Genomic DNA, 22,961 nt, shown 5'->3' with positions numbered 1-22,961 from the left:
TGATAGGCCTTTATCCAGCTGTGGATTGCCCAAGGGCTGTAAAAAATTGCATATACAGTGAGGAACAAAGAGTATTTGATCCCCTGCTGATTTTGTACGTTTACCCACTGACAAAGAAATGATCAGTCTATAATTTTAATGGTAGGTTTATTTGAACAGAGAGACAGAATAACAACAACAAAAATCCAGAAAAACGCATGTCAAAAATGTTAAATTGATTTGCATTTTAATGAGGGAAATAAGTATTTGACCCCTCTGCAAAACATGAGTTAGTACTTGGTGGCAAAACCCTTGTTGGCAATGACAGAGGTCAGACGTTTCTTGTAGTTGGCCACCATGTTTGCACACATCTCAGGAGGGATTTTGTCCCACTCCTCTTTGCAGATCTTCTCCAAGTCATTACGGTTTCGAGGCTGACGTTTGGCAGCTCGAACCTTCAGTTCCCTCCACAGATTGTCTATGGGATTAAGGTCTGGAAACTGGCTAGGCCACTCCAGGACCTTTATGTGCTTCTTCTTGAGCCACTCCTTTGTTACCTTGGCCGTGTGTTTTGGGTCATTGTCATGCTGGAATACCCATCCACGACCCATTTTCAATGCCCTGGCTGAGGGAAGGAGGTTCTCACCCAAGATTTGACGGTACATGGCCCCGTCCATCGTCCCTTTGATGCGGTGAAGTTTTCCTGTCCTCTTAGCAGAAAAACGCCCCCAAAGCATAATGTTTCCATCTCCATGTTTGACGGTGGGGATGGTATTCTTGGGGTCATAGGCAGTATTTCTCCTCCTCCCAACACGGCGAGTTGAGTTGATGCCAAAGAGCTCCATTTTGGTCTCATCTGACCACAACCCTTTCACCCAGTTGTCCTCTGAATCATTCAGATGTTCATTGGCAAACTTCAGACGGGCATGTATATGTGCTTTCTTGAGCAGGGAGACCTTGTGGGCGCTGCAGGATTTCAGTTCTTCACGGCGTAGTGTGTTACCAATTGTTTTCTTGGTGAGTATGGTCCCAGCTGCTTTGAGATCATTGACAAGATCCTCCCATGTAGTTCTGGGCTGATTCCTCACCGTTTTTATGATCATTGCAACTCCACGGGGTGAGATCTTGCATGGAGCCCCAGGCCGAGGGAGATTGACAGTTCTTCTTTGGTTCTTTCGGTAAAGTCACGTAGAATGAGAATAAAATAATAAATTGATAAAATAAAATAACACAATAAAATTATCACGACGTTTTGGCCACAACACAAGCGACCTTCATCAGGTGAAGGGACGAGACTGTCTGGAGGACAGCGCTGGAGCGAAAAAGCCACGCTCAGATCGCAACCTTTAAGCTGTGTGAGAAGAAACAAAACGCCTTGACAAAGGAGAGGCACCCCTTGACAAAGGAATTACCTTAGAATTTAGCATTGAAATAGCTGAGTGATTAGCTTGTGACTGGTCACAGAAATAGCTATGTTAAAGTCAGAGCATACACATTCACAGAGGCACCTAGTACAAATCAAACAGGAGAATTTAGCATTGAAATAACTAGGAGAATTTAGCATTGAAATAACTGAGTGATTAGCTTGTGACTGGTCACAGAAATGGCTATGTTGAAGTCAAAGCCTACACATCTGAGCTATTCACAGTAACTGGGTATACACTACAATATATAATGAATACTATATAGTGAACCAATAAAAAACTAAAATATAAATTACCTCAATGTTATCAATAAACTCTATAACATGATAACATTGAGGTAATTTATATTTTAGTTTTTTATTGGTTCATTATATATTGTAGTGTATACCCAGTTACTGTGAATAGGTCAGATGTGTAGGCTTTGACTTCAACATAGCCATTTCTGTGACCAGTCACAAACTAATCACTCAGTTATTTCAATGCTAAATTCTATGCTAATTCCTTTGTCAAGGGGTGCCTCTGCGGATGTGTATGCTTTAACATAGCCATTTCTGTGACCAGTCACAAGCTAATCACTCAGCTATTCCAATGCTAAATTCTATGCTAATTCCTTTGTCAAGGTGCTTTGTTTCTTCTCACACAGCTTAAAGGTCGCGATCTGAGCGTGGCTTTTTCGCTCCAGTGCTGTCCTCCAGACAGTCTCGTCCCTTCACCTGATGAAGGCCGCTTGTGTTGTGGCCGAAACGTCGTGAGAATTTTATTGTGTTATTTTATTTTATCAATTTATTATTTTATTCTCATTCTACGTGACTTTACCGAAAGAACCAAAGAAGATGAATCCTTGCAGTTACGAAAGCTTTAAATCAAAGATTGACAGTTCTTTTGTGTTTCTTCCATTTGCGAATAATCGCACCAAGTGTTGTCACCTTCTCACCAAGCTGATTGGCAATGGTCTTGTAGCCCATTCCAGCCTTGTGTAGGTCTACAATCTTGTCCCTGACATCCTTGGAGAGCTCTTTGGTCTTGGCCATGGTGGAGAGTTTGGAATCTGATTGATTGATTGCTTCTGTGGACAGATGTCTTTTATACAGGTAACAAGCTGAGATTAGGAGCACTCCCTTTAAGAGTGCTCCTAATCTCAGCTCGTTACCTGTATAAAAGACACCTGGGAGCCAGACATCTTTCTGATTGAGAGGGGGTCAAATACTTATTTCCCTCATTAAAATGCAAATCAATTTATAATATTTTTGACATGCGTTTTTCTGGATTTTTTTGTTGTTATTCTGTCTCTCACTGTTGAAATGACCCTACCATTAAAATTATAGACTAATCATTTCTTTGTCAGTGGGCAAACGTACAAAATCAGCAGGGGATCAAATACTTTTTTCCCCTCACTATATATACACACACACCTCGGTTTTGTCCTATGAATCATGTCCAACTATTCTGTACAGCATTGTGAGATGTACATTCACACGCTCTGTAATGTAACTGTTTTGTGTACTTACATTTTAACAGAACAAGGTTTTATTCAATTAATAAGGCACATTGAGATCAATTCTCAGTTATCCGGATTCTGGATTAATTATGGTTATGAAAACACTTTTACGCTGTTTTCATTCTTTAGTTTATTTGTATTTATTCCACAGATGATGCGCCCTTTTAGCCTGTTTGCCCGACTTTTTGAAAGGGAGATGCGTGCTGCGCAAGCTGAGCAGCAACGGAAACAAAAGACAACATCAGCATTACAGAGAACGAGTCCAGGGTTCTTATGGAATATTGCATGACGAGAACGCACGCTTGGCAAAAAACTAGTGCAAATATAACATGAGAGCAAGAGGTACAAGATAGAAAGTAAGGCATACGTGTGAGTAAGCTGTATGTTTTAGTCTAACCGTGACATGAACACGCACGAATTGAAAAAGACCGTGCAAACATTTGGGTATATGTGCGGGGTAAGCTCTCTATATTTTAGTCTAACAGTGACATGAACAACACGCGAATTGAAGAAGACAGTGCAACCGATTTGTGAGCAAGAGGTGCCGAATCGAGAAATAAAGAGAGAGGGGGAGTGAAGGTGGGGTGGGGGAACAAAGCTTGGAGATGAGCGACAAGATTGAGAGAAACGTGGAGCAGCAACGCGCAGACTTAAAATCGAACAGTTTTTAACAGATTGATTTTTGAGTAGGAATAGGGAGGCACTTTTTAAGTGGTGCATGTCGGTAAATGGCGAATTTGTTAAAGGAGGACCATTTTAGAGTGAAGACGGCCCAGTGGTGGTGACCCGTGATTCCATGCCCACTGGCGGACGACCCAAAACATGTCTAAGTAAATCGATTGCTTTAAAAAGCAAACAAAACGGGCCACACATACTACATCTTCCGCCCATATTCCACGTCGGTAAACAATACCGTACATACTTTCTCAAGTTTTATTTACATAAGTGTTGCATTTGTCCATGTTTTTGTTTTATCCGGACGGGTCGTCCACCCCACATCATTACCCCAGATAATCAAGATTCGACTGCAAACTAAAACTTTGGCGGTTCTTCAAAACATTTTTACCTTTTTTAATCTTTCGGTTGTAAGGTAGAGGTTATCCAGTGAGCGAGAGAAAGCATTGCTTGAAAGTCACACGCACGTTTCCGTGGAGTTGGGGGGGGATGGTGTGGATTGTTTGTGAATTGGGTGTGTGGTGGTGGTGGGGGGGGGTTGGAAAAATCCGAGTTTGCTCAAGCGTTGGGGCAGCAGAGCGTGGGAAAAAAACCCTTGTGTGTTGTGTGCTGCAATGCAGCATGGAGGAAAAACAGTGCACAATTGTTCCTTAACTTTTTTTTCTATTTACATACATACAGTAGGCCTCTCTGCTTGCAAGCACTTTTCTCTCTGGATGCAGGAAGCGCAGCCACACCGCTCCTCCCGAGCTTTCGGATGAAACTCAAACTATTAAACTAAAACTTGAACAATTTTTTTTAATTTTATACCAGGTAAGGTAAGGGTCCACTGAGCTATATAGCTTTTATCAGAAGTAACCTGGCCGTCACAAATGATAGCTGAACGAAGTGGCTTATCACGTGGAAATGTATAGCAGCCAAATACTCTTAAATGCATGTTGATTCTTAATGTGGAGGGGAAAAACCGGAGGACCCGGATAAAAAAAATCCACGCATCCACAGGGAGAGTATGCAAACTCCAACTATACAGGCGTCAGGGTCGGAATCGAACCTACGACTTCCTGTATGCTAGGCAAAGTAGTTAAAATCTCACCACCATCGCGCCCCTTCCATAGAGGTCAACTAAAGGTGTTAATGATGCATCACTTTATCATTAATATTGATTCTAAAAGTCATGATTCATTCATGCGATCACGTGTGTGAGAATCGATGTTTTTTGCGTATGAATGTAATAGGTTCAATTTATCCCTGGAGACAGTCGACAGGCTATTATTTACCACGGTGTAACAAAAATATAACTTTCATTCTTGCATCAAACCGTGACCCTCAATTTTGAAGATTAATTAAATCACCATGGGGTGGGAAGTAACTAATTCTACATCTACAGGATACCACATTTATATTTTGCAATATAATTGTTGGAAATCGATTGAACATCAATTGTATGAAATACATTGCATTTTATATTTTTATTATTGAACGATTCCAATTTTGAATGCTTCTAGTAATTTCCATATTTGATATACAGTACTTTTGTAAATACTATGCTTGCAGATACCAAATGTGTAAATCGTGAGATTCGTGTTATACAACAGTGCTTTATAAGATTAAATACCGTTGAGGTCATGATGAGTTCACTGTCATTCACCAAGTCTGCACTCACGTTAACTCTAAGATCTTAAGCCCCACATCTTCCACATTCCTTTAATGGATTGAGGCATAGCTTTTCAACTCCAGCCATCTTGATCCACCAGTCTGGCCATTCAAGTCCAACTTATCGTTACACACTACTGTATGCACCTGATGATTGCTAAACAGTCGCTGTGTGTGTGTGCGTGAGATAGAGCATTGATTAAAATTCAAATAGATATCTTCATGGCATGTGGTAGATGCATGTATACGCACACATACAATGGCTTTATCTTAATTTAAATTACCACTTTTTGTCACGTGGGGCTGTTTAGTAATTATCAAGTGAATGGAGTGCGTAACAACTTAATTTGTATATGAATGGGGAGCAGATTGGTAAACATCAAAATGTCTATTGGGGTGGAGGTAGGACTGAAATTATGGAAAGCCTGGATAAATAAAAGCGTGGAATACACAATTATTCCTGCAGCTTCTTACATCATGTGTGATATTCAAATCCACAAGGTGACCAAATGAAATCATTTTGTTTCCTATATTGTGTGTCTGTGTGTATCTGTAGGAATTTTGTACAATGACATAAAAGCTAAATTTGGAAAGATGGCAAATTATAGATTCTGTGTGGGCATGTCTGACATGGATTTTTAAAACATTTGACATGTTTCTCACTGTTAGGTTTAATACATAGAGGCAATTGTGAAAGCCAGCAACTTTGACGAAAATATCCTCCCTGAAAATCCTAACAGAGTTCCTGCTGAACTGTTTACAGCCCTGTGTCACTTGTGGAAATTCACATTCCTATGATGGAGGCAAGTCTGTCCATAGGGCACTCACTATTGACTACCCCCTTAAAAAGTGGTCCGTATTTTATCAACCCGGGCAAGGATGATTCCTAGCCGCTTGCTCTTCCACTGAACTACAGGATATGCATCTTGCCTATAAATTGTTTCCTATGTTAACATTGTGGCATGTATAGTCTGTAAAGTGTTGTTTTTACCTGCAGTATTTTATTTTAGACTTTAATGGAATGCACAACAGAGTGGCCGTACGGTATTTTGTTCAAAGCGATAGAGGAGAGTTTATTTTCGGCGAGGTCATGTATCATAATTATTATTACTATGCTTGATTACTCAGGGAAGCCTTACCGAGTCCCAAGACTCTTTTTCGAGAGGGGTCCTGCCCAGTTTTTCTCAGTGTGGGGGGGGGTGTTGCCATCTGTGATCCAAATGGAGTCATTTGCAAATAACATTTTCCAGCATTGAGATGTTTATGACTTCAGCTGTGAAAGGAAATGGGAGAACGCCATGCAGAATAGAGAGAGAGAGCAAACAAATGCCACACAGAAAGGTATCCTGTTCAGGAATCGAACATAGGTACCTTTTTTGTGAGGCACAAGTGTCACCACTGCACCACCCTGCCATCTATTAATGTAACAACTGGTGGAGATTTTTAGCCTCTTACCAAGCATCATTAAACCGTGCTTATGCATCATACCAGATGGATGTTTTCCATATTAAACAACCAGAACAGATATAATTGAGATGTCCTTTCTGGAGTGTTTACATTGGAAATATAACACGTGTATATTCATTGCGTTTTTTGCACATGTTGGTAAGTGTAAACCTCTAGCTGAAATGATTGAATTATTGTCCAATTATGTGGGTTGTAATTTATTGATACCAATTTTAATCATTGTAATTTTGCCTTGCATTTATAACAGTTATTAAAGACATTGCTGCTAAATGTATGATCAAATTGATAAAAACACAGTAGGAACATGAGAACAACATTCGGTGTATCCTCAACTGAAAAATAAAAGCATAGTTTCCATTCTTAATTCCTAATTGAAATTCCTAATTTGTATAATGTGTTGTACGTGTCTTGTCCTTATGTTAGTCTCCCATGCTGCAAGGGTTATTTGACCATACTTCATCACCCTGGTCCATTTGGGTTGGTTATGGAGGGCAAAGTAGATGTGTTAGCATAGTACAGTACAACAATGTATGTTTAGGCACTTCCCTTTTGCTGCCTACCACATAGCCCTGGATGCAGAAGCATGTGTTTTAAAAGGCAGTTGAAATTATTTACCACAAATTCACCACTCAAGTTGGTCAGTAAATTCAGTGCTTAGCATAAATGTACTTTGGCAGGGCCTGTTTTAGTGAGGAAATATTAGGTTCCTTTTTCAGGGTCATTGACTCAAAACCTACTGAAATAACTCGGACCTTGGCACAGCACGCAAATTATAGTCTTTTTTTCCCCCCATTAAACTAAAATAGGTATCATTTGTGCGCTTAAGGTACCATGGGTTTCATGGACATTTCAAATTATTTGTTTTTTAGTCTCTCAATTGATACCACTTAATTTCATTGTGGTGCCCACAAAGTTTCCCTCCACACTTACCATCGAACCCTTTGCTCCCTCTGCGTCACAGATAGCCGCTGTGGAAACCGTGTGGACGTCCGCGGACCGCATTCTGCCATCATGAGTAAATGCAAGTTGGAGACGCAGTTCTACAGCGTGGAGGTTGGAGATTCCACCTTCACCGTCCTCAAGCGCTACCAGAACCTCAAACCCATCGGCTCGGGTGCTCAGGGCATCGTCTGGTGAGTAGTCGTTTGCCATAAACGGCCTGCTCGCCCGCAGCACAGTTTATAACTGCGATATCAATCCACATTGTATTTGTATTGTACTGTTGTGTTGCACAGATAAGATCCGCTTACCCGAGGAGATATGGGAGGCCCTTCTGGCGAAACCTATCACCCATGCAAATTACTCCCTTTGTCCGTGCAAGGAAAGCCCCGGTTAACGGTGGATGTTCGGATGAACTTGGATGACTCCTGTTATAACTGTATTTTAATGCGGATAATACAATGAGTTGGGTAGCGGTAGCATGACCACAATGATCATCAGCATCATGTGGCTACCACAGATCAACATTACTGATCAGCATCAACAACATGGTATGAGGTCTTCATCGTTTCCATGGTTAAATGTGGATTCATGCGAATATTAGTATGAAGGGGGTGGGTGAATTTACCGCTCGAGTCCCTCTCATCTGCATTTTACCACAATAGGAGTGTGTGGGGATCGACCCGGGAGTGCGGACGATAAGAATATTGATGAGGCACTTTTACTGCAGGTGTTGATTGTACAACAGTGTGAGCCGGACTCTTGCGCGCTAACTTAAAACAGATGGTCTCTGGAAATGTGACCCCTTAAACGTAATTGTTTCGGTAAAAGCACCGCATTGGATTTCCCACTCGTTATAACTAATGGTATTTGATTGGCGTTATAGTGGTGAAATAATTATTGTGGTAATGACTATGGTGGTATTTACTGGAACATTAATATCGCGGAGATGACATTGAGGCTTATAAGTTACTCTGATTAAACTTGCTCGATTATGACGAGTGCAGTAGTGGTTATGGTTGAAAATTACTACATTAATTTCACGTTTGGTAATTTAAATTTCCATAGCTGGGGGTCCTGGCTATGTAGTGATCAAGAAATTTCAATTCCAGGGAATTACACTAAATAATAAAATAATACCGCGGCCAGTTTAGTAACACACTTCAAGTGGAATTTTACACTTTGGATTTTTAAACTGCACAAGTTATGAACGGGGATAATTATTTAAAGTGGTTTATGCAAGCATCCACAATTCCTCATGGACAGTTCTATGATTTTGAAGGAATATTTCAGAAATTTTAATCATTATCGAGCAGCGATATTTTACTTGGCCATTGTAGATCAGCTATTTAGGACAAATTCAGGGATAAATTATCTTACCGCCTTGATAGAAATACTACGGTGTCAGATGAACTAGCCTTTCCATCTTTGCCAGGGTGGTGATGATACATAGGGCTTGGTGTATGGGTCAAACCATGAATAATAATTACTTCTATTTTATAAAGCGCCTTTTCATATTGAAGTATCTCAAAGCGCTGTACATGAAAAAATTAAACTTCACTCACAAACCATTAACCTTTTCCTTACATAAGCCATTTTCGCTAAAACTGTACGTAATTAACCAATAGGTTAATTGTGAAATTTTAACTCTTGAGCTTGCCCAATTTGTCCAACCACCCTATTCGGAAAATATTTGTTTGAAAATTTGACGGCGATTGTGTTGTTTTTTTGACAGCAGCGATTGCAGTGGAATGGACGCGGGTGTTGTTTCAAAGTTGCTTTGTAAATGGAAGCGATGCCCGGTGTGCCCCCCCCCGCCCCCCCAGTATACTTTTTCATCGGTCGTTACGTTCCTTTGTTTAGCTGCCTGTAGGGGAGGCCTCGTGGAAATGCCCTTTACTGCAAAAAAAAAACCTTCCAGCCTGTGCAGAATATGACGGTGACATGGGCAGCTAGGCATTTCATGAAATGCTCAACTATTTTGACAAGTGACATAAGCGTATTGCTTACGTTTTATTTTTACTCTGCGTTAATTTTGACTTACTGTGCAGTATTTTTTTTATAATTAAAGATTTGGGCCCATTTAGTGTGGAAATGTTTTTGCCAAGAAAGCAGACGCTGTACACAAAGCACTTTTGCTCCTCATTTCAATTTAAAATGCGCTGTCGTTTATCTCTCTCTCTCAGCAGAGCGTGTAATATGAAATGCTGAATGTATTGATTATCTACTATTAACAAAGCAGCTGTGATATTTCCGTTTTATAGAGGCTGAGTTCATGACCGTTCAGCCCCGTTCTCATGTCTATTACATTGTACCGTGTTACAAGGGCAAACTACAAGGGCACTCTTGTTTTTACACAACATCTCAGTGCCACACAGTTCAGGGAATGCTAAATACAACTAGGCCTAAGAATTGGCAGTGCCTGTCCTTCAGTTAACGTGGGGGGGGGGGGGAGAGGAGACGATAAAACATGAGTAGGAAGAACCCTGGGAAAGCAAGCTACAGGGGGAATTAATGTACTAATTACAGCAACTGTTTCCTGTAAATTAACTTGTGAAAAATATTTTACAGCTCTTTGTCAAATCACTGCTGCGTGTCTCTCCCTGCACCATCGTAGGCATGGGGAGGGTTGTTTTAAAGCAGACTTCTCGATGGCGGTCAGTGTGGTGTTTGTGAAGGCTGGAGTGGGGCAGCCAGGACCGGTTCGAATATTAACTTTCGGCAGAAATGTATCTGTGGTCAGGAATTAAGCTAAAGTTGATGGGTTTATAGCGCAACGCCCAAACGCTGCGCTACCACTGCACTCTTTAGGACGTGGGTGATTTAAATTATTAAAATCCTGTTTGCTTTCAATTATGGGAGTAGAGATACCTGCGTGTACATCTTTGTCTGCACGTGCTGTGACTGGATTCCATTTAAATACAAAAATCTGCACTTGTACTGTATTCTGCATCCACGAATGTGTTAACCCTTTGGCCGGTGAATTAATTGTTATATGTCTGATATCCACTGCAGGGTGTCTATGCCAGCACATTTTATAATGAGCAAGTGGACCTTTCTAAGAGTGTGCATGCAAATGAGACTTCTCAAATAAATGTTCTCATCTGAGACTTCTCAGATCAGAATATTTATTTATGCGGGAGAAATCCAATGAGATATAAAGCTCTTTTTCACAATGGAAGGCTACAACTTACGCTTGCCAGTTTGCTCTCACTGTTGTGTTGACAACCAGTTAATGGATTACGATGGCAGCACTTTGGAGGGATCCTGCTTCTTCGTCATCACAGCTTGGCTGCATTGATTGGTCAGGCCAAGGCAGCGAATTGCACATTACATCTTTGTTTTTTCACTCTTCCATGGTTGAAAAAAAAACTACAAATCACAGGACAGTGCTTAGAGGGCAAATTGCATTTTTAAAGCTCAGGATCTAATCGGGATTTAGCCTTGCCCGTAGACCCTGTGTTACAAGTACAATAGTGTTTTTACGTAGAAAAAAAGCGTTGTTGGCTGCTGCATTCACTGTATTGTTGGTGACAGCTTCTAGATGATACGCTTTTGGCAACGGAGGTCATTTTCCACAGCTTGCTTGGACGTTAGTAAAAATCTGTCATTGTCACATAGGTCAAGGTTAGAAGGTGTAGTCTCGTGGTGGAATGGCCTTCGATGACAAATAATGTCAATTGTTCTGTGACCGAAAGTTGTCTTGATTAATAATGAATTTAGAAAGTTGAGTTACTTTTAAAAACGTAATTTGCACAAATTACAATACGTGACTTTTGAAAAAAGATTTTTTTTCTTTTTACAATTCGCTGCGGTACTCTCAAATACCTGCCGCCGTTTCAATAAACAAATAACATCTTGTGCTTTTGAGTGCCGCTCGAGCAGGCTTGTGTTGTGCATCCACGTACTCCATCACGTTTGTTTTCTAACATTGCTCCGCTGCCTCCTCCCCCGTGCCCCCAATCTCCCGCGCTTACCCCAGTGCGGCGTATGACATCATGCAGAATCGGAACGTCGCCATAAAGAAGCTGAGCCGCCCTTTCCAAAACCAGACGCATGCCAAGCGCGCCTACCGGGAGCTGGTGCTCATGAAATGTGTCAATCACAAAAACGTGCGTATCACACCACACGCTCGGCCGCTGTTGCTCGCGGAGAGTTCCAGCGAAAGGGTGGGCAGGTGGGGATAAAATTCCGCCCTGCAGGGTTCTGCCAGCTACGCGGGGAGGGTGGGAGAGCGCCCACTGGGCCTGACACGACACCGCAGGATTCTGAGGAGGGGGCGGGGGAGGTGGAGTGGGGGGCCTGGCCAAGCAGGGAGGGGGTAACAGCTGTGCTCTTTGGCTGCCTACTCGCATTTTAACCATCGTCATTAGGGCTGTAGTAGTCGTCGTTAAAAAAAATAGACATGTTGATTTCATTAGCGGGACTAATTCTCATTACGTTTACTGTAGAGACCAAAAACATAAACACTCAATTACGATCCGCCAAATACAATTGCATTTTCTTTTACTTTATTAAAATACGTGCAATTATGTTTTTTCTGATTAATAATACGAGGTACTGGCAATATCCAACCAAACTCAGTTTTGTAATTGTAGACAGATTACGTGAGATTATCCATCGTTTATACTCCCGGTGTAAAGAAATACGTTACATGTTGCAGTGTGTTGCAGATGTTTGACTTCACCTTGATGCTAGCAATATAAACCCCATTTTAAAACAGCAGATGCATCAAGATAAACGTAATTCCATTGTTGCTTTGACTTCAAAACATGAAGCCATATGTATATAAGCCATTAACTTTTAGAATCCTGCTTATCCAAGTGTTTCTTGGTTTACACACCACTGTCTGTGTGATAGGGTAACTGCTGTTGTGGCATTATTTGAGCTTGTGATAGCATAGGGAAACTAGGTCCCTAATCGGTATGTTGTCTTGTTGAATTGCGAGCACGACTGCACACTTCTAAATTGCCTTCTGTGCATTATCTCTTGCAGATCATCTGCCTTTTTAATGTATTCACGCCACAAAAATCACTGGAGGAGTTTCAAGACGTGTAAGTTCTTCAAATGAATACCTTGTTAAAAAAAAACATCCCATCACATTTATCACAGGAGCACAGATTATTGTATAAAGTACATCTGGCTTGTGTTTTATATAATCCAGTACAATTGTGCAAGTACATTGTATATATTTTTGTATATACACGACTTGTATTGAAAACCTGATAAGAACCAGTGATTAATCATACTGCACGTGAACATGATTGAAGCAAGCACAAGCACTCAGTTACACTCAGCATGCGAGCACCGCACAGACCCAACGGTGCACTTTGATCTATTTTAAAATAACAAATCATGTTTAGCTCAATAAACCACCTCAAAGACAACGTGAACTTATTGCATTATCAGAAAATTAACCACCACCTTTGGCGACTATGAACCAGTCGGTGTTTTCCAGAGTATTCGCATATAAGCAAGGTTCTTTGTAAACCTCACGCAAGCTTTGCCAAATTAGTGGTGTACACGGAAACACACGCGCCTTGTGCCTGCAGTCTGGAACACCTGTGCTGGCTTATGGGGCGTGGATTCTGGATTGCCGTCTGGTGTGTGCACACGCGTGTGCGGGGCGTGTGTTGCAGAGGAGCGACGCTCACAATAACGAGTGGAGCGCCGAGCGGCTAAAACACAAAGTTGGCACAGTAGGGGGCACAAATGGTGTATTGGCCACTCATCTCAGTCAGTCAACCCATGGCACTTTGGTCTGTCCCGTGACCTCCTGCCAGCGGGCGTGCAACACTTCACGTGGCCTTAAAGTGCACCTAGCATGGCACAAGCGCGGTGGTGACGTCACCGACACTTAGTGGCAAATGGCAGTTGTTTTGTTGTTGTGGCATGTGTTGTGACTCCGGACTTGTCTGCAGGTACCTCGTGATGGAACTGATGGACGCGAACCTCTGCCAGGTGATTCAGATGGAGCTGGATCACGAGAGGATGTCCTATCTCATCTACCAAATGTTGTGTGGAATCAAGCATCTACATTCAGCTGGCATCATCCACCGTGTAAGCGGAGAGTTTGAGGAGTATATCCATTGAGCTTAGTTGGCACGTAGTGGGCAGAGATTTGGAATTATTCCAGTAATTCCCTCGGGTATGGAAAGAAAATGATGCATCACGATGTTGACGATTCTAGATTTGAAGCTTTCGTGACTGCAAGCATTCATTGGTTTTATTCGCTAAAGTCACGTAGATAAAATAAAATAAAATAATTAAATTACGACGTTTCGGAGGCAACACAAGCCTCCGTCTTCAGGTGGAAAAGTCAACGCAGAATATCTGTGTTAGGAGCACAGTTCAGAGACGACCTTGGATTATATACAGGTTAAGGGAGGGGGGAGGAGTCAGTAAGGGGTCGTGGGTGGGTGGGAGGGCTGGGCTAAGCAGCCTTTTGATAGAATGCTGCGGGTAACACCCACTTCTCAAAGCTCAAAGGGGGACCCTTTGATGTGAGCTTGTTCATGAGAGCCTCACCTTTATGAGTTTTAAAGAATGAAAATAAATTCCAGCCATTCTCACTCCACTAATGGTGTGATGGCCTCCTCACGCCACATCTATCATGGGGGATTTCTATGGCTGTAACTTCATGCTGGTCCAGCACACTGCTTTGGTCAAATGGAGGCCCAGGACTAGCTGAGATCTCACTCGCCGGTGATGTCCATTCCTGGGAATCAGATTTGTGTAACCAGGCTCGAAGCACACCACTGTGGCATCGCTGCAGCCATTACAAGCATGCGGGGATGATATTGCTGAACGGGACGTTTAAAACGGATTTTTTGCCATTTTACACTGAATGTGGCCGATTAGCCTCACCCCATGGGTTTTTCACTCGTTGGATTACCAGCGAAATCCACTCGCGTCAAAGGGTTTTTTTTTTGTTTACGTTTCTTCTCAGGACTTAAAGCCAAGTAATATTGTGGTAAAGTCCGACTGCACTCTGAAGATCCTGGACTTTGGGCTTGCCCGCACGGCTGGCAACAGCTTCATGATGACCCCCTACGTGGTGACACGTTACTACAGAGCCCCCGAAGTCATTCTGGGCATGGGCTACACAGAGAACGGTAACAACGCGACCTGAGGCTCGCGCGTGCATGCACTCGCTCGGCATGTTACAGGTGTGGCTCTGTGTGACACGTTTTATATATAAATACGCATGCATCGCACCCAAGTAACATTGGGCGTGCATTTGCAGAGGCACATTGGTTGCCATAGTCATGGTCGTCAGTCACACTTTGTGCCATTTTGCACTGCACATGTGTCAAGGCATTTCACTGGAGTAGGCTTTCTCAAACTCCAGTCCTTGTGACCCACCACTATGCACCATTCCATGTTTACCAATCTCCTCCATTCCTTTACAAACTAAGGCACGTTATTTCCTCCATTTGTAGCTTCGATCCTGACCTTGACGCCTGCTGTATATTTGGAGTTTGAATGTCTCTTCCCATGGTCGCGTGGATTTTTCTCCAGGTCCTCCGGTTTTTTCCTCCACATTTCGAAAAATGCGTTTAGAGAATTTGGCTGCTATAAATTTCCACGTGATAAGCCACTTTGTTGAGCTATCATTGTGGCCAGGTCACTTCCGTAACAGAGCTATATAGCTCAGTGGGCCTTACCTGGTAAAATAAAATTTGTTTGACAAAAAGAGTGTTAATTCATTTTCAAAGTGTTCTTGTGTGTGTGTGAATGTGTGTACGTGTATGTCCCACATGCCATATAAAGTCGTTCCATGCTGCATGCACCTTATTATTGCCAAACAATAGCCCCCACGTGAAGTAGAGAACACTTATTAATCTGAGCGCTCTACATCACCTAGGACACGCGCACACACGCACAAGAATTCTATCTACATTTGAATGAGCTGTCCGCATGTCAACTTTGGCAAACACCTACGCACACACTCAGGTGCTCTCTAAGTTACATGGAATGCGTTTTTCAATAATCAAGTGTTGCGCAGCTTGTAATCACTTGCGCTGTATTGAAACCGAGGTATGTTGGTTAAATTTGAAAAGATGATGTGCCGTGGTGGATCGTGAGGACTAGAGTTTTATAAACCCTGCACTCAACTTGGTACGAGGTGAGCATCTGGCAGGGTCAATACATGCAAACTCGTTCATCTTTCATAAGTCATGTTTCCTTGTTTTGACAGTTACAAAAATAAACACTCTTAAGTAATTTTCTAAAATTCGGAAACTTAGCCCACGATGCCGACAGATGACTCATTTCGGTAACACCCCACAGAGCCGATTGTGTATTTACCAAACGTATCCCAAAGAGCCACCGCAACCCAGCAACTACGCAGGCAAACCAGAAGCAAACTGCCATGCACATTCACACGTGGGTGCACTTGAGGTTTAAATGTCTCCCACCCATCACACATTGCAACCTGGCTGTGTTGTCTAATAATACTGCTGCTCTTGCTTCAACACCATATGCGTGTTGCTTATTTATAACGAGCCTATTATATGCTCTCTGGTTTGCTGTCTGCCCTGCACAATCATGCTGGGTAGTGGATATCTGGTCTGTGGGCTGTGTGCTTGGGGAAATGATTCGTCATCGCATCCTCTTCCCAGGCAAAGACTGTATCCTTGCTAGAAGCCTAGGTGGTTGGGGAATTGACACATTGGCTTTTAGAGCACACGCAAAAAACAGCCTAGGGACCACGAGTAAAATGCTGAGCTCATTTTTAAAGTTGACTCGATCGCATCCCTGTTTTTATCCCCACCATCATCGGACGTGTGTACACATTGTCACTGAGCTGTAACGGCAATGATAAATAATATACATGGTGCAGATAAACATGAGTGTCATCAGAGTCTGCACATTAATCATGTCACAGGGTTGTGCCATTTGTTTTTTTAATTATGTCATCCTATATCATTTGTACCCATTTGTTTGTGGCTGTTTTACGTTTGCGTTTTTTAATTTACCCGTACAGTTACACCAACCGCATGCTGGTAAACTGTTCCCACCAATTCCTCTCCCATGTCCTGTTGCAGTTGATATCTGGTCAGTAGGGTGCATCATGGGAGAAATGATCAGAGGTGCCGTCCTATTCCCTGGCACTGACCGTATCCTTGCACACGCTGCACCCAGTATGCCGACGAGAAAATTGGTCCTCGCTAACAACATCAAGGGGCTCTGCTTCTCTTGAGAGTTCTTTTTGATCTTCACCCGACATTCAAAACAAAAACAGCCGTTGTGAATCGCTCGTTTTAATGTGAGCCATGCACATTCAAATGTGTTATCATTTAATCTTTGCTCTTCACAGGGAAACAAACACTTACACTGATTGTAACAAGGTGGCAGGGTAAAAGGCAGCAGTTCCAGCTCGTATTTGTTCAATTTAACAAATGGTGAGCAATATATATTCTTGGTTCTTTCGGTAAAGTCACGTTGAAGGGAAACAATAAAATAATAAATTATATATAAAACAATACAATTCTCACGACGTTTATTTTATTGTTTCCCTTCAACGTGACTTTACCGAAAGAACCAAGAATATATATGAATCACTACAGTCACGAAAGCTTTAAATCAAGGTGAGCAATATGTTTGGCGTATTGTTATTTACGCTACGGAATAAAATTTGCTCCTATTGGTGACTTACAGTAAAGTAATTTTGTTTGAAGTGCAGCATTTCAATGTTTCATTTTTTAATAGTTACAGAAATAAACACTTAAATTAATTTGCTCATTTGTCAATCAAACATTTAAGTGCTCAACATTATTGGCACAATCATAGCTGTAAACGTCTCTGTTCTACTACAGTTTAGACAATGTTGAATTTTTGTTTTCACTTATTTCATGGCTTATTTCTTTTTACTGCTTTAAAAAAGAAAATCATTTTTATTTTACATTTTTATTTGCACGCGTTTGTGTTTCATGCACGTGTACGTATTTGCATATTAGTTTCGTAACCAAGCACACTGCTTGTTTTAATCCATTATTTAGAATAACGAAGAGCATTGCTGGTGCCAGAGTTTGAAGAACACAGATAAAAAAAAACTACAATTTGTTATACGCTGCATACCGCCGTTGCTCAATTGTAAGCGTAGGGCCCTTTTTTTTACGGGGCTGTGCTGCACTGCAGCCTGAGTTTTTTCTCTTCAGCTTGACTCAGCAATTCTAACCACACTTGCAGCCCAATGACAGTGGATTTCTATTACTCGCAACCTCTGCGGTGGCATGACCGGAGATTAATATTGTGGTTGGGGCACTTGTTGAGGCCAGGCCTAACATTTTAGGAATGGACATTATTACATTTCCAGGGATGACATCTGCCCCCATATCTGACATGCCTCCGCACCGCTACCTTTCCCTCCCTAACCATGACCTCCCACTTCCTTTGCTCTTGTTGATATCGTTTTATTTGTTACATTATACGTTATCACGATTTTGCTTACATTTGCTTTGGCTGTTCATTAATTTGTTTTTTAAGTGCGTTTGTGTTTTTTGTTACTTTCTGTTTATATACGTTATATATTTGGTATATTTTTCGCCTGGGCCAATTGAGATTTAATTTGGCACAGTTTCGGCTAAATAGAGTGCGTGCACTGTCAGCGATTAATGCACTACGATGCCAAAGCTCTGTGCTTGGTTAAAGTTGAACGTACGCTGAACAATAACGTGATCAATAGCCAAAGCAGTGTCGGCAGTGCGGCGCGTTTTTCTTAAAAGCTCCCCGCCGACCGACAAGAATACGTGCACACAGTGATTAACGCAGTACGATGCTAAAGCTCCTCCGCGGGGTCAAAGTTTAACGTAGGGCTACACGGTAATGGCACGGTAGAGCTGCACCGGCGAGATAACAATACGGTTCCATCAAGCACACGCTGCGTTTTCCTAAGCTCGCCGCCACCCAGACATCGACCAGTGGAACAAAATCATCGAGCAGCTGGGCACGCCCATGGCGGAGTTCATGAAGAAGCTGCAGCCCACCGTGCGCAACTACGTGGAAAACCGGCCCAAGTACGCCGGCTACAGCTTCGAGAAGCTCTTCCCCGACGTGCTCTTCCCGGCCGACTCCGAGAACAATCGTCTCAAAGGTGACCCGCGGCGCAACGCTCTTGCTCTCCGATGCGTTTTCGGGGGTTGCGCCAGCACGTGTTTGTTTGGCGCCGTGTCCCCGACATGTGTCGCTTTGCATACCCGGGAGCTTCTCCAGGAACGATGCGATTGTTTCCAGAAAGGGTTTTCTTCGGTTCCTGAAAAAGTTCCAGCACGTGGAGTGGGGAACGTCTGGCGTCGCACGGGACAACCCGTAATCTCGCCGGAGAGCCATGCAGCACAACTTACGCAGCAGTCGCGCAGCAGCAACGTTAACGCCCATTGTGACATTGAGTCTTATGGAGAATAAAACCAAAAATTGTTCTATACGGAGGAGGCAATAAAAGAATTCTTGCAATGGAATAATAATAATAATAACGTTTACCATTGTTCATCCACAAAAACCTAACTTGAGTCTGAAGGCTCTTTTTCAGGATGGTCCTGCATTGGGATGTTTGTCCGATTATTGCTGACGTGTGATCGGAAATGTGGTTTCGGAAATCTAGAGCAGCATGAAAGGGAACAGAACTCAAAAGCTGCACACAAATGCCGTGGATCCATTATCTGTGCTGCCACCTGCTGATCTCCTTGCAGGCCCAGTGGGTTTGGGGAGTCTCGCAGCACACGTTGAAACCTGTTGTGCGATTCACCAAATCATCGAAAGCGATGAGTTACCGATACGTGCCACCGTGCCTTTGATATTCACACAAGCACCTCGCCACCGCTGCCTACAACCAAACCAACCTGAATGTGCCTGATCTCATCAGATCATGCAAGCTTAAGGAGCGCTAATCCTGTTTTGTGCTTGGATGGATGACTGCCAGTGATTGCCAATTTTTTGTAGGAATAAGGTTGTATACTGTGAAGTGGCCATGGGATAACAGTACAGAAATGGGCTGTCCACATTTTACACTTCATTTATTGGGTCTGTCGTGATTGAGTCTTATCTGTGTGGATGGTTAAGTGTTATCCCCGTGTATATTTCAAGGCGTTTTCTCCGGGTGCTCCGGTTTCCCCTGCATAACAAACATCCCTGAATGGAATTTGTGTAATATCCCGATTCGGGGACCCCTCCTTCAAAGCGACCTTAGGCTCAGTCAGGGTTCTTTGTCGGAGCGCAATGTTGCTTTATGAAATCAGTAATGTGCGGGTAATTTGTTTTAGAATTTTTCAACCACACCAGTTACATTTGTACATATGTGTGTTTGCTATGAGAGGAAACCGAGTGCTTGGAAGATATCTGAACCGGTCCTTCCCCCCACCCAACTCTCTTTACCAACCCGCAATGACCAGCATGGTGAAGTATGGTCAGACAACCTCCATGGCTGACACAGCATGAGGAGGCCTTCATCCAGCAGTGGATTGACAAGTGGCCGTATATTCAGTAAATGCAGTGTCATGTGTGCGATTGCTGACCCATTTACTCTAAAAGGGAAATAAATGGTTTTACTACCTCCATTACCCCAACTCATCAAGATATGGTTTTCATTTGCCTTTTTGCAGAGTTTTTGGGAAATTGTTGCCCTTAAAAAAATCCATTACACTGTCACTAACACAGTGCTGTGTTGCAGCAAGCCAAGCCAGGGATCTACTGTCCAAGATGCTTGTGATCGACCCAGCCAAGCGGATAAATGTCGATCAGGCACTAGCACACCCCTACATCAACATCTGGTATGACCCCAGCGAGGTAGAAGCGGTGAGTCGATGTTTCCTTCAGCCTCCATTCAATCGGAGGTCACTCATTCTCATCTGCTGCCCCCCCACCATTGTCAGGAAATCCACTCCCCTTGGCATTACGCACTGCTACAACCCTCTTCGCTAAGTGCTAATTCTTCTCCACCAACATATTTTCTCTCTCGACCCTGAACCGGCCAGGTGGCTCGGCGGCAGAGCGAGCGGCTGGCAATCGACAGGATCTGCGAGTTCAAATCCTGTTAGGGGTTTTACTCAACCCCCCCCCGTCTTTCCTTCTGCGATCAAAACTTGAGTAGCACTTTTGCGCGGAAAGTCAACAACGGTCATATACCATTGATCGATATTCCGCCGCCGTGGAGATGTGAAGCTTCCACCGCTGGCTCAGGGCTGTAAACGGGAGATGAACACCGCCCCGATGCTCAAGGCTCATGTGAGCAGGAGATCACTTTGACTTGACCCTGAAACCCCCGAGTCCATCTTCATTGTCTCACAAATTCTATTCTCCAGCCGGCCTAAATTACACGTTGCATTTTCATTTTGTTTCTGTGCATTTATTTATGATAATAGGTTTTTCCACTTTTTTATGGCAACAAAACAGGTATTAAGATGTTAAAACACCAAACTGAAACATTTTACAAGGAATCATGTCTGCATTAACCACAATGCTTGTGGTCAGAATGCAAACAAAAAAATACTCTGATAGTATATGCATTGTCTTTGAAACTGATAGGTCCACACCAGAGACGCCTTTCTTTTGAGCCTCGTCTCAAACGGTGTTAGACCTATTATCATAGTTTTGTACTGGCAAAGGAGGTCCCATGATGCATTTATGTATTTAACAACCTCGGTAATCATGAATTTGTGAACATTGTATTTCACACTGCGCGACAGTAAATTGTTCAGGCTGTGGGCCACGTGTAATGGGGTTTACGCTGCCCTTGAGGCCGTTCGTGGGCTGAGGAAATGTGATTCGTTTTGTTTGCTCAAATGTCAGCCAGTCATTCTCTTGAAGTAAAGTTAACCGTTGCTTGTGTTTTGCCTCCGTCACTTTCTCGTTCAGCCTCCACCAAAGATTTATGACAAGCAGCTGGATGAGAGAGAGCATAGCATAGATGAATGGAAAGGTGAGATGCACTCCATGAAATGATAACGTTTGTCCTGCCTGCATGTGATTGGTATAAACCATTCTCACGTTGATTTTGCAGTCATCCTGATAAAATGTTGTATTATTTTCTTTCAACAATACCATATTACGATAAGGGTACATTCTTGATGTTCCAAATTGCAACAGCAATTTCAAGTAATCACCGTGATTATATCATAAGTTTCCAGGCCTTTGTGAAACCACTGCAAGATGAAGGCAGTCTCCCCATGCCATGTTGTGCCTATGGTTTTTAGTTCACCACGTTGCTTAGTACTGACTGGAGAAGAGGAGTATCCGAGATCAGTTCAGATACCGTTCGCCACTGATGTTAGCCGTGGCCGATAATTTTACTCATGTTGCCGGGTTCACGGCACACTTGAGCAAACCGCTGTGCCGCCACTCTCTCCTGATCTGCAATATGGGGGTGTAAAACTCTGATGTTGACGGACGAATCATAAAAGGGTCAGCAGATCACTCCGCCTTCCCGTTCTTTTCCTCGAAATAGTAAATGCCTCATTTGTAATGCCACCCATTCCTTCATTTCAGAGCTAATCTACAAAGAAGTGCTGGACTGGGAGGAGAGGAATCGGAATGGAGTGGTGAAGGGACAGCCCTCCCCCTCGGGTCAGTCACAAGAAGCTGTCACAAGAAGAATTCTTTAAGCAAGCGTAACGTCGAGCATCTTTCGTTTTTGTTTTTTAAGCCGGCACCATTTCATACGTCCTGTAGCCGTTTTCACATTGGATTTTGGACCAAACAAAGTGAAAGCACATGATTGTAAACATTTAAGGTGACATAGTTCAAAATACCCACTGGCTTCAGCTTATATGATATCAATATCATAGTCTCGTTTTTTTATTTTTCCTTACACAAAGTAAGACGCTGCGTGTACCTTTTTTTTGTACCAATGCATTCGTGTAAAGAAGTTAGCGTCATGTTTATTTTATGGTGCCGATTCCACAAAACTGTTGGTGCGACAGTTGCAATCGCGTAAATTGGCTGGCGTGCGGACACGCAGAACTGCAAGTGGCACAATCTGTCACTTTTTTAATAGGAGAAACAAAACAACCCTACGTCTTTTAAGGTTCAAGGCCACATCTGAAAGCCAATAACAAGGACATATCGTGCGTTTACAGCAGCCTGAAGCATCGGCAATTTGATCTGCGTCAACGTGAGACGAGATGCCACGGCCCGATTTTAAACCCATACACGTGGGGTGCGTCGCTTTTATTTGCTCAAGTCATTTGTAACGTCGTTGTCCTTAGGGTTGTGTTTGTCATCAGCCTATGAGTTATTGCGGCCATTTATGGCAGTGTTGCCACACTCGTGAATATAAATGCTGACATTGTTTCTTTCTGCAGGGGGGGGGGGGATGCTGGCTACATTGT

General features: G+C 42.8%; 1 protein-coding gene across 2 annotated transcripts in view; it reads left to right on the top strand.

The window, feature by feature from the left end:
* LOC116940312 (mitogen-activated protein kinase 8) overlaps positions 1–22,961 on the top strand; it is a 44,336-nt gene that overhangs the window by 15,200 nt on the left and 6,175 nt on the right. The window contains exons 2-11 of one of the 2 annotated variants that reach the window (XM_032949959.2): positions 7,658–7,829; positions 11,618–11,747; positions 12,631–12,689; positions 13,557–13,695; positions 14,585–14,750; positions 16,197–16,268; positions 18,551–18,733; positions 20,306–20,430; positions 21,490–21,553; positions 22,120–22,197. In XM_032949959.2, the coding sequence (XP_032805850.1) occupies positions 7,708–7,829; positions 11,618–11,747; positions 12,631–12,689; positions 13,557–13,695; positions 14,585–14,750; positions 16,197–16,268; positions 18,551–18,733; positions 20,306–20,430; positions 21,490–21,553; positions 22,120–22,197 (1,138 nt within the window). In that variant the 5' untranslated portion in view covers positions 7,658–7,707. Of the gene's footprint in view, positions 1–7,657; positions 7,830–11,617; positions 11,748–12,630; positions 12,690–13,556; positions 13,696–14,584; positions 14,751–16,196; positions 16,269–16,685; positions 16,758–18,550; positions 18,734–20,305; positions 20,431–21,489; positions 21,554–22,119; positions 22,198–22,961 lie in introns of both variants that reach the window. The other variant, XM_032949958.2, reaches the window with a different exon arrangement.

Source organism: Petromyzon marinus, chromosome 8, assembly GCF_048934315.1.
Source record: "Petromyzon marinus isolate PM22_M1 ecotype Great Lakes invasive population chromosome 8, UKy_Petmar_22M1.pri1.0, whole genome shotgun sequence".
Lineage (NCBI taxonomy): Eukaryota > Metazoa > Chordata > Hyperoartia > Petromyzontiformes > Petromyzontidae > Petromyzon > Petromyzon marinus.
This window is presented reverse-complemented; position numbering and strand designations above follow the sequence as displayed.